The following is an 11,087-nucleotide window of genomic DNA, read 5'->3' as shown; positions in this document are numbered from 1 at the left end:
GTTTATTTGATTAAATTCACTATGAGCACTTACCACGCTGCGTGTTGGTCCGATGATTCCTATTCCTCATCATCAGACGAAGAGGAGAGTCGTTACAACATAGGCCTACTGTACATAACTTCTTGTTATTGGCTATTTCATTGTGTGATTTGGCAGACAACAATACAACAGCTGCAGATGGTAGTAGCAGCTCCTCTCTGCAACGGGTTATTGACAGGATCATGATAGTCCAGCCGATGAATGCAATCTTAATTTACATCATCTGCCTGCTCATCTTCACCTTCTTCAAAAAGGACTCCTTTCGCTCAAACACACGTTACATTTTCTTTGCTCACACACTGCTGTCTAACTGTCTAACTAATCATGACTAATAACTTGCTCCTCCTGACTTACTTTAGAGTCACCATTCCAGCTGCTGAGTGAGTTGACCTTTGCCACCTCGCTAACACTGACAGCCATGAGCCTGGAGAGCTATGTGGCCATCTGCATGCCTCTGCGCCATGGAGAGCTCTGTACACAGAGCCATTCACTGCATCTTCTTAATCCACAGCATCAGCGCCATGCAGCCCATCATAATTGTCTCCATCTTCTTTGCCTCAGCCCCTCTGGGCTTCTACACGTAGTATAAACTGTGTTCAGCAGATATGTTTATTTCACACAAGTGGCAGAGACACCTTAGATCAGTTATAGGTCAGTTCTACTTTCTGGTCATATCCATCACCATTGTGTTCACCCATGTTAGAATAATTGCAGTGGCCAAAGATGCATCATCAGACAGTAAGAAATCTTCCTCTAAAGGTCATAAAATGGTGATTTTCCACGCTATCCAGTTGTTCCTGTGTCTTATCCAGCTGTGGTGCCTGTTCATGGAGGCTCCCATCCTGTCAATTAATTTGAAATTGTACAATAATGTGAGATTCTTTGATTGCATTGTTTTTATTCTGGCCCCGCGATGTCTGAGTCCACTTGTCTATGGCATAAGAGATGAAAAGTTTTTCCTTGCATTGTATTTTTTGGGTTGAATAAGAACATTTCCCCAATACTTGTTTATAACTGAATTGCTGGTCATATGAAAACATAACACTTGATTAACAGGCAAGGCCATTGGTATTGCTATTATTTGTCACATGATTCTGTGGTATTGAAAGGACCTCTGGTTTTCAAAGACTTGAGACAATTATATATTGTGTTATTCTTAAGGTATACTGTATTTGAATGAACAGCTATGTTACATTTGCTTAAATGTGTTTAGATTAATTATATGCATTGCAAAGTGTCTTCTAATTAGAAAAAATGAAAAATGTCTTAAACAACATTAACCATGTGTGTAATTTCAAAAATGACTTGATTGAGAGAAATAAAACTTGACTTCCTCCTCCCAAGCAAAGTTGCAACAACAAAAAAAGTATTCTGTGAATGTATTAGATTAACTGTATCAATAACATAAGTCTTGACTGCTGTGTGCCAGTAGATACATCTAAACAGACCTGTGAAAACCTGCAGTGAGGAGCTATAGACCGACTTGAAAGAGTACAGTAACAAAGTATGAGCTGATTCTCAACTCTGCTAATTCTCAAATTCACTCAGCAATTATTGTGACAAACTCTTGGGGTTCTCTTACTCACTGGGTCATCTTCCCAATTATCATCAAACTACATTAGTTTCTGAGAACAGCAAGAAACATAACAGCACGTTTGAATAGCTTATACATTTAAAGTATATTGAGAATGACTATAATACATTTGATAGAATAATAGCTATAGTTAGCACTTTTCTCATTAACCGTAAATCACACTTCAAGAATGATGGAGGCCACTGTGTTCTTGGGGACCTTCAATGCCACAGAAATGTTTTGCTACCCTTACCCAGATCTGTGCCTCGACACAATCCTGTCTCGGAGCTCTACGGACAATTCCTTCGACTTCATGGCTTGGTTTTTGCTCTGACATGCACTGTCGACTGTGGGACCTTATATAGACAGGTGTGTGCCTTTCCAAATCATGTCCAATCAATTGAATTTACCACAGGTGGATTCCAAACAAGTTGTAGAAACATCTCAAGGTTGATCAATGGAAACAGGAGGCACATGAGCTCAATTTCGAGTCTCATAGCAATGGGTCTGAATACTTATGTAAATAAGGTATTTCAGTTTTTTATTTGTAATACATTTGCAAAAAAAAATCTAACCTGTTTTCACTTTGTTGCTTGTTTCTTGCTGTCCCCCCGCCAGTGATCAGGCCTACCACCGTCCTGTCATCAGCAAACTTGATGATGGTGTTGGAGTAGTATGTACAGGAGAGGACTAAGCACACACCCCTGTGGGGCCCCTGTGTTGAGGGTCAGTGTGGCAGAGGTGATGTTGCCTACCCTCACCACATGGGGTCAGCCCGTCAGGAAGTCCAGGATCCAGTTGCAGAGGGAGATGTTCAGTCCCTGGGTCCCCAGCTTGGTGACGAGCTTGGTGGAGACTATTGTGTTGAACGCTGAGCTGTAGTCAATGAACAGCATTCTCACATAGGTGTTCCTCTTATCTAGGTGGATGAGGGCGGTGTAGAGTGCAATTGAGATTGTGTCGTCTATGGATCTGTTGGGGTGGTATGCAAATTGGAGTGGGTCTATGGCAGGGATGGGCAACTCTAGTCCTCGGGAGCCATAGTGGTGTCACACGTTTTCCCCATCCCTAGCAAACAGCTGATTAATCTAATTGCATTCTAAACTGAAGATCATGATTAGCTGACTTTTGGAGTCAGATGTATTATTCATAGAGGCTGCTGTCTTGCAGAGACATTTGAGATTATTTATTGATGTGAGGTACTTTGATTACATAGACATCACGGGACCAGAATAAAAGCCACTTGTCTATGGCCTAAGGGATGAAAATATTTTTTTTTTTACATTGAGATACTATGTACTTTGTGGGTTGAATAAGAGAATTTCTCAAAATGTGTTGATATTTAAATAGCTGATTACAGAGAAATAACTTTAAATTGCATCATGCACTCACAAATACTGTTTCAGATTTAGATATATAAAACATGATTTGCTACAGCACTGTAACAGGGTGTTGGTATTATTTATCATTATCACGTGATCTTGTGGTATTGAAATGCACTTTTCTTTGCCAAGACCTCTGTCACACCCTGGCCTTAGTTATCTTTGTTTTCATTATTATTTTAGTTAGGTCAGGGTGTGACATGGGGAAGTATGTGTTTTGGTTTGTCTAGGGGTTTATAGGTTTAATGGGGCAATGTCTGTTCTAGGTGTTTGTATGTCGATGGCTGCCTAGATTGGTTCTCAATTAGAGACAGCTGTGGTTTATTGTCTCTAATTGGGAGCCATATTTAAGGCAGCCATGGGCATCATGCGTTTGTGGGTAATTGTCTATGTCTAGTCTATGTTGCATGTTTGCACTTAGTCATTTATAGCTTCACGTTCGTCATTTTGTTGTTTTGTTTCGTTTGTTCTTCTTCAAAATAAAGAGAAGATGTATTTTGCACACGCTGCGCCTTGGTCCACTAGCTCTAAAGAAGACGATCGTGACAGAATTACCCACCAATCTAGGACCAAGCGGCGTGTCAAGCGGCAACAGGACCCACCTACACAGGATTCATGGACATGGGAGGAGATACTGGATGGTAAGGGACCTTGGGCACAACCGGGAGAATATCGCCTCCCTCGTGAAGAGCTGGAGGCAGCTAAAGCCGAGAGGAGGTGATATGAGGAGGCAGCACGGAAGCAAGGCTGGAAGCCCGTGAGTACAACCCAAAAATTTCTTGGGGGGGGCCTTAAAGGGAGTGTGGCGAAGTCAGGTAGGAGACCTGCGCCTACTCCCTGTACTTACCGTGGAGAGCGAGAGTACGGGCAGACACCGTGTTACGCAGTAGAGCGCATGGTGTCTCCTGTACGCGTGCATAGCCCGGTTCGGTACATTCCAGCTCCAGTATCGGCCGGGCTAGATTGAGCGTTGAGCCGGATGTCATGAAGCCGGCCCAACGCATCTGGTCACCAGTGCGTCTCCTCGGGCCGGCTTACATGGCACCAGCCTTACGCATGGTGTCCCCGGTTCGCCTACATAGCCCGGTGCGGGTTATTCCACCTCCCCGCACTGGTCGGGCGACGGGGAGCATACAACCAGGTAAGGTTGGGCAGGCTCAGTGCTCAAGGGAGCCAGTACGCCTGCACGGTCCGGTATTTCTGGCGCCACCTCCCCGCCCCAACCCAGTACCACCAGTGCCTCCTCCACGCACTAGCCCTATGGTGCGTGTCTCCAGCCCTTTACCACCAGTGCCTACACCACGCACCAAGCCTCCTGTGTGTCCCCAGAGTCCTGTGCGTCCTGTTGCTGCTCCCCGCACTAGCCCTGAGATGCGTGTCCCCAGTCCGGTACCACCAGTTCCGGCACCACGCACTAGGCCTAATGTGCGCTCCCAGGGTCCAGCATGCCCTGTTCCTTCTCCCCGCACTAGCCTGAAGGTGCGTGTCTTTAGCCCGGTACCTCCAGTTCCGGCACCAGGCCTACAGTGCGTCTCAGCCGGCCAGAGTCTGCCGTCTGCCCAACGGCGCCTGAACTGCCCGTCTGCCCAACGGCGCCTGAACTGCCCGTCTGCCCAACGGCGCCTGAACTGCCCGTCTGCCCAACGCTGTCTGAACTGTCCGTCTGCCAAGCGCCGAATGAACTGCCCGTCTGTACTGAGTCTTCAAAGCCGCCCGTCTGTACTGAGCCTGCAAAGCCGCCCGTCTGCCATGAGCCTTCAGAGCCGTCCGCCAGACAGGAGCCGCCAGAGCCTTCCGCCAGACAGGAGCCGCTAGAGCCTTCCGCCAGACAGGAGCCGCTAGAGCCTTCCGCCAGACAGGATCAGCCAGAGCCTTCCGCCAGACAGGATCAGCCAGAGCCTTCCGCCAGACAGGATCAGCCAGAGCCTTCCGCCAGACAGGATCAGCCAGAGCCTTCCGCCAGACAGGATCAGCCAGAGCCTTCCGCCAGACAGGATCAGCCAGAGCCTTCCGCCAGCCATGAGCAGCCAGATCCGTCAGCCAGCCATGAGCAGCCAGATCCGTCAGCCAGCCATGAGCAGCCAGATCCGTCAGCCAGCCATGAGCAGCCAGATCCGTCAGCCAGCCATGAGCAGCCAGATCCGTCAGCCAGCCATGAGCAGCCAGATCCGTCAGCCAGCCATGAGCAGCCAGATCCATCAGCCAGCCATGAGCAGCCCAGCCAGGATCCGCCAGAGCCGTCCAGCCAGGATCCGCCAGAGCCATCCAGCCAGGATCCGCCAGCCAGTCCGGTGCTGTCCCTCAGTCCGGCGCTGCCGTCCCTCAGTCCGGAGCTGCCCCTTATCCTGGTGCTGCCCCTTATCCTGGTGCTGCCCCTTATCCTGGTGCTGCCCCTTATCCTGGTGCTGCCCCTTATCCTGGTGCTGTCCCTCAGTCCGGAGCTGCCGTCCCTCAGTCCGGAGCTGCCGTCCCTCAGTCCGGAGCTGCCGTCCCTCAGTCCGGAGCTGCCGTCCCTCAGTCCGGAGCTGCCGTCCCTCAGTCCGGAGCTGCCGTCCCTCAGTCCGGAGCTGCCGTCCCTCAGTCCGGTGCTGCCCCTTATCCTGGTGCTGCCCCTTATCCTGGTGCTGCCCCTTATCCTGGTGCTGCCCCTTATCCTGGTGCTGTCCCTCAGTCCGGAGCTGCCGTCCCTCAGTCCGGAGCTGCCGTCCCTCAGTCCGGTGCTGCCCCTTATCCTGGTGCTGCCCCTTATCCTGGTGCTGCCCCTTATCCTGGTGCTGCCCCTTATCCTGGTGCTGTCCCTCAGTCCGGAGCTGCCGTCCCTCAGTCCGGAGCTGCCGTCCCTCAGTCCGGAGCTGCCGTCCCTCAGTCCGGAGCTGCCGTCCCTCAGTCTGGTGCTGCCCCTTATCCTGGTGCTGCCCCTTATCCTGGTGCTGCCCCTTATCCTGGTGCTGCCCCTTATCCTGGTGCTGCCCCTTATCCTGGTGCTGTCCCTCAGTCCGGAGCTGCCGTCCCTCAGTCCGGAGCTGCCGTCCCTCAGTCCGGAGCTGCCGTCCCTCAGTCCGGAGCTGCCGTCCCTCAGTCCGTGCCGTCCCTCAGTCCGGAGCTGCCGTCCCTCAGTCCGGAGCTGCCGTCCCTCAGTCCGGAGCTGCCGTCCCTCAGTCTGGTGCTGCCCCTTATCCTGGTGCTGCCCCTTATCCTGGTGCTGCCCCTTATCCTGGTGCTGCCCCTTAGTCCGGTGCTGCCACTTAGTCCGGTGCTGCCCCTTAATCCAGTGGGGTTAAGTTGGAGGGTGGTCATTTGGAGGAGGCTACGAAAGCGGGTAGTGACTATGGTGGGGTGGGGACCACGACCAGTGCCAGAGCCGCCACCGTGGACAGACGCCCACCCAGACCCTCCCCTAGACTTTATGCTGGTGCGCCCGGAGTTCGCACCTTAAGGGGGGGGTTATGTCACACCCTGGCCTTAGTTATCTTTGTTTTCATTATTATTTTAGTTAGGTCAGGGTGTGACATGGGGAAGTATGTGTTGTGGTTTGTCTAGGGGTTTATAGGTTTAATGGGTTCTCAATTAGAGACAGCTGTGGTTTATTGTCTCTAATTGGGAGCCATATTTAAGGCAGCCATGGGCATCATGTGTTTGTGGGTAATTGTCTATGTCTAGTCTATGTTGCATGTTTGCACTTAGTCATTTATAGCTTCACGTTCGTCATTTTGTTGTTTTGTTTCGTTTGTTCTTCTTCAAAATAAAGAGAAGATGTATTTTGCACACGCTGCGCCTTGGTCCACTAGCTCTAAAGAAGACGATCGTGACAACCTCAGACAATTATGTACTGTGTTAATGTCTTGGTATATTTGCACAACTCTGTTAAATGTGCTTGTGTATGTGTTTAGGCCTACAGCATCAATCATTATGTGCATTGTCTTCTAATTTCAGAAACAAAATGTCATAACATAAACCACGTATGTAATTTCAAGGATTGAAATTGATCAGGAGAATAATAAAGCACCCCAGGTCCTCATAAAGAAAATTAGCAAGGAAATCAATTATTTACTGTAGTGGCGTCTGATAAAGTGCACTTGATTTGATCTTTATGCCAGCTACATCTGGTATCCCATCCAGAGACTGACCAGAACTGACCCTGCTTAGCTTCAGAGGAAAACCAGCAGTGGGATGGATGCAGGTTGTTATGTGGCTGGAATGAATGTGCCAAGACCTGCAGCTGGGGAAAAGGCAGGAAAAGCAAAGGCCAGGGTAACATAACCAAAGATAGGGAAAATTGCATGAAAGAGGGACACGTTTTAGTTAATTGCGTAAAAAAAAATCACGGACGTCATTCATTTATTCTCACATTTAAAAAACGATTTCCTTGCAATATTTAGCTTTGCTATCGGCGTTTATGTTTTGTTTTAAATTTAACTATTTTTGTTAGCAATAATAAGAATGTTATTCTTGACTTCAGAAGTTTTGCTTTATATTAATGGCACAAAAGTAACTCACTCACTGAAGGATTGCACCATATAATAACAATATTACTCCATTAAAGGTGTTTAAAGCAGCTACCCTTAATTTAAACATTAACAAAGTGTTTTCCCTACAACAGTTTCAGTAAAAAGCTGAGGGATGGGGCTGGAGAAATGCAACCACTGATCATCCTTGATTAAAACATTTTTGTTTTACAATGTTTTTAGGCTATACAGTGGTTGTCTACATTTACTTTGGCGTAAAACAAGCTTATATTTTGGGTTTTGATGGGGTACGACAGTTGAACTAAGCTCATGAGGCTTTTATACATTATATTCTTAAAGGATCAATGGGTACATATCATTAATTTATGCTTTCAAAAAATGGATGTAGCAATTCCACATGTGAAAGTGAGATTTTCACACGTGAAAATGTTTCACATGTGAAACAGCAATTCACATGTGAGGTGAAAATATGTTATTCTCCTCACGTGAAAATGTGGTGTTAACAGGTGGACTCAATGTATTACATGTGAAAATATGGTTTCCGTGTGAAATTTTAGATCAACATGTGAAAACAGCTATTTCACATGTGAAAATACAATTTTCACATGTGAAACTGCACATTTGTCATGTATTTTTTTGTAAGGGTTGCACACGTGTATGTCAATACTGGAACTTATGTTGATCATGGCTGCTGTGTGCCTGTAGATGCACCTACAGTAGGTCATTAGTAATTCAAGCACACACCTGAGTAGTACACACTACATCTACTTTGTCATTGTACAGTCAGGAACTACACTTGCCACAGATTAACAGGGAGATCAACCGATTCTAAATCCTGTTGGTTCACACAGCTATCATGTGTCATTCTGTCACGCCCTGACCATAGAGAGCCCTTGGTTCTCTATGGTGTAGTAGGTCAGGGCGTGACCAGGGGGTGTTCTAGCTCAATATTTCTATGTTGGTGTTTTGTATGGCTCCCAATTAGAGGCAGTTGGAAATCATTGCCTCTAACTGGGGATCATATTTAGGTAGCCATTTTTCCCACCTGTGTTTGTGGGATATTGTTTTGTGTTTGTGCATGTGCACCACTACTTTCACGTTTCGTTATTGGTTTATTGTTTTTGTTTAAAGTTTCACCGTAATAAAAATGTGGAACTTCAATCACGCTGTGCCTTGGTCCGTCTTTAATCACGAGCGTGACACAATCAAGCAATACTGTGTAAAATGATCATAAGACAGGTGAAGGTGAGATGTCTTTAGAATAAAGTAAATACCATAAAATTATTTTAATAAACATCATATTACAGTCCATCTTAGATTTTGTTTTTGTATTCCAGACAACATGACAACATTTTCTCTGACAAAAGCAGTGTTTATCCCTCATGACACTTGATATATGACTGTTTACAACTACCAGAAAAATCTGTTACCATAGCTCTTGTTTATCAACACAATAGTTGCTAGATGACTTAACTTCAACCCACATCCCTGGAGAACTCGGGCCAGTGTGGATTTTTACTATAAAGGTTTGACACTCTGTTGTCCTAGCTAGGGACAGGAGGAGGAGACTGGGAAAGGGTTGTGTTCGACATCAATGAACCTTTTAGAGACAAACATATTGATACCATAATAGGTTATAGTTATTTTACAATTGTTATTAAAGGATTACAGTAAAACCACCTTCTCACGTTTATTTCCGATTCTGCAGACGTTCTTTAAGGTCTAGTAAAAAGATTTGTGTCTTATGATGGTCAATGTTGGTACTGACAAATTACTATATGGCTTTTTTAAATGTTTGTGTTGACAACGTTCCTGATATGGTTTCATTGTGATTGACATTGCTTTACATTTTTATCCTCTTTCTAAACAGGAAATACAATGCCGAATACAAGCCAGGGCAGTGAGGGCAGTCTTGTTCTTCCGACTGTGCAATACCAAAGACATCTGAATGACAAAGTGGTGATAGTCCAAGTGTTTATTGGCATCTTCCTCTGCATCAACTCCCTCATGATCGTGACCTTCTTTAAAAAAGAGGCCTTCTTCACCAACACACGATACATATTCTTTGCTCACATGCTGGTTTGTGACAGTATGTTTCTGGCTCTGACTGATGTATTGCTGCTGATGAGCTACTCCAGGGTACCAATGCCAGGTGGGCTATGTATATTTCTGGTTGTGATCTTAGAAAACCTGACTGTTGCCACACCGCTGACACTGACAGCCATGAGCCTGGAGCGCTATATAGCAATCTGCATGCCCCTGCACCACAGTGAACTTTCCACCCCGGTGAGGGCCATGCGCTGCATCCTACTCATCCAGGCTCTCAGCTCTGTTGAATGGATCATTGTGATCTCCATCCTCTTCTCGGCTGTACCTCTGAGCTTCTACACCTCTCTTCTAGTCTGCAGTTTTGAGCAGATGATTGTGTTCTCCTGGCAGGGCCACCTCAGCTCGGCTCTGTGTCAGTTCTACTTCCTGGTCATGTCCGTAGTCATAGCTTTCACCTATGTGAAGATCATGGTGGCTGCTCGAGCTGTCTCACCAGACAGTAAGAAGTCCACCAATAAGGGCCTGAGGACAGTTATTCTCCATGGCTTCCAGTTACTCCTTTGTTTGATTCAGTTCTGGTGTCCTATGATAGAATCGGTTATAATGAAGATCAATTTTAATGTGTTTATTCAGGTTAGGTATATTGACTATATTATTTTTATTCTTGCCCCTCGATGTCTGAGTCCACTTGTGTATGGATTAAGGGATAAGGATTTTGTGGTGGTTATGAAATATTATGCCCTGTTTGGATATTCTAAAAAAGTATTTATATTTAATATGGACAAGCCTAATGATGTAAAGGTAAAAAACTCCCATGCACACACCTGTAAGGTAAACGCGGGCCATGTGTAATACTGAATTTGGTCTATTGAGTCAATTTTCTGTCATCTGTAAATGAGAGGATGTAAATGAGAGGATCAAAAGGTATCATATATTTCAGGTGTTTATGACCCAGTTTTGTTATGGTTATCTTATGTTATTTTAGGGGTGTCAAACATTTACGGCCTGCAGATTGATTTTACACGTGTAAAATCAAAGTAACTTTGTGTTAATTTAGTTTTTTTTCACAGATTTTTGGCCGTCCTAATCTCTGCAGTAACAGAAATGGTATTTGACACCCCTATTTGACACCCCTATTTGACTCCCTTTGCTGAGTGACAGTTAGACATTTCTATTAAACTTCAGTAATTTCTGTACTACATTTGTCAATGTTCTTTGATTCTATAAAATTAAACTGTAAAAGGTCAATAAAATGAATAATGTTTCAAACCATATCTGTTTTTTCTGAAGTTGATGTTAGTGGCCATTTTTTCATGATAGAGACCCAGGGAGAAGACACAGTTTGATCTTGGCCCCAGCTCTCTTCATTACTGATGCATGACTACTGTCAAGAGCAGACCAAGCCCTGGTGTACTGGTCTCAACAGAGTCATCTTGTTTGCCAAACAAAAGAAAACATAAGGTTGCACAATTAGGCACGACTCCGTTAATAATCAACCAGTCTGTTAATTACTAATCAGGGAACAGGGGACACACTCTCTCTCTAACTGTACTCTGGAGATATCCATCCGGCAACACA

The 11,087-nt window shown here is 45.7% G+C and overlaps 1 protein-coding gene and 1 pseudogene across 1 annotated transcript; both read left to right on the top strand.

The window, feature by feature from the left end:
* The first annotated feature begins 457 nt into the window (after positions 1–457).
* LOC120018551 lies at positions 458–1,022 on the top strand (annotated as a pseudogene).
* Positions 1,023–9,338: 8,316 nt separating this feature from the next.
* LOC120018550 (odorant receptor 131-2-like) lies at positions 9,339–10,361 on the top strand. The gene has a single exon (XM_038961769.1). The coding sequence runs from the start codon at positions 9,339–9,341 to the stop codon at positions 10,359–10,361; it is 1,023 nt and encodes a 340-aa protein (XP_038817697.1).
* The last annotated feature ends 726 nt before the right edge of the window (positions 10,362–11,087 follow it).

Source organism: Salvelinus namaycush, chromosome 23 (genome assembly GCF_016432855.1).
Source record: "Salvelinus namaycush isolate Seneca chromosome 23, SaNama_1.0, whole genome shotgun sequence".
NCBI lineage: Eukaryota > Metazoa > Chordata > Actinopteri > Salmoniformes > Salmonidae > Salvelinus > Salvelinus namaycush.
The sequence above is the reverse complement of the archived record's forward strand: the minus strand, read 5'-3'. Positions and strand labels throughout refer to the sequence as shown.

Bases quoted from the DNA above. Each gene is read 5' to 3' on its own strand.
- LOC120018550 (XM_038961769.1), top strand. From the start codon at position 9,339: ATGCCGAATACAAGCCAGGGCAGTGAGGGCAGTCTTGTTCTTCCGACT.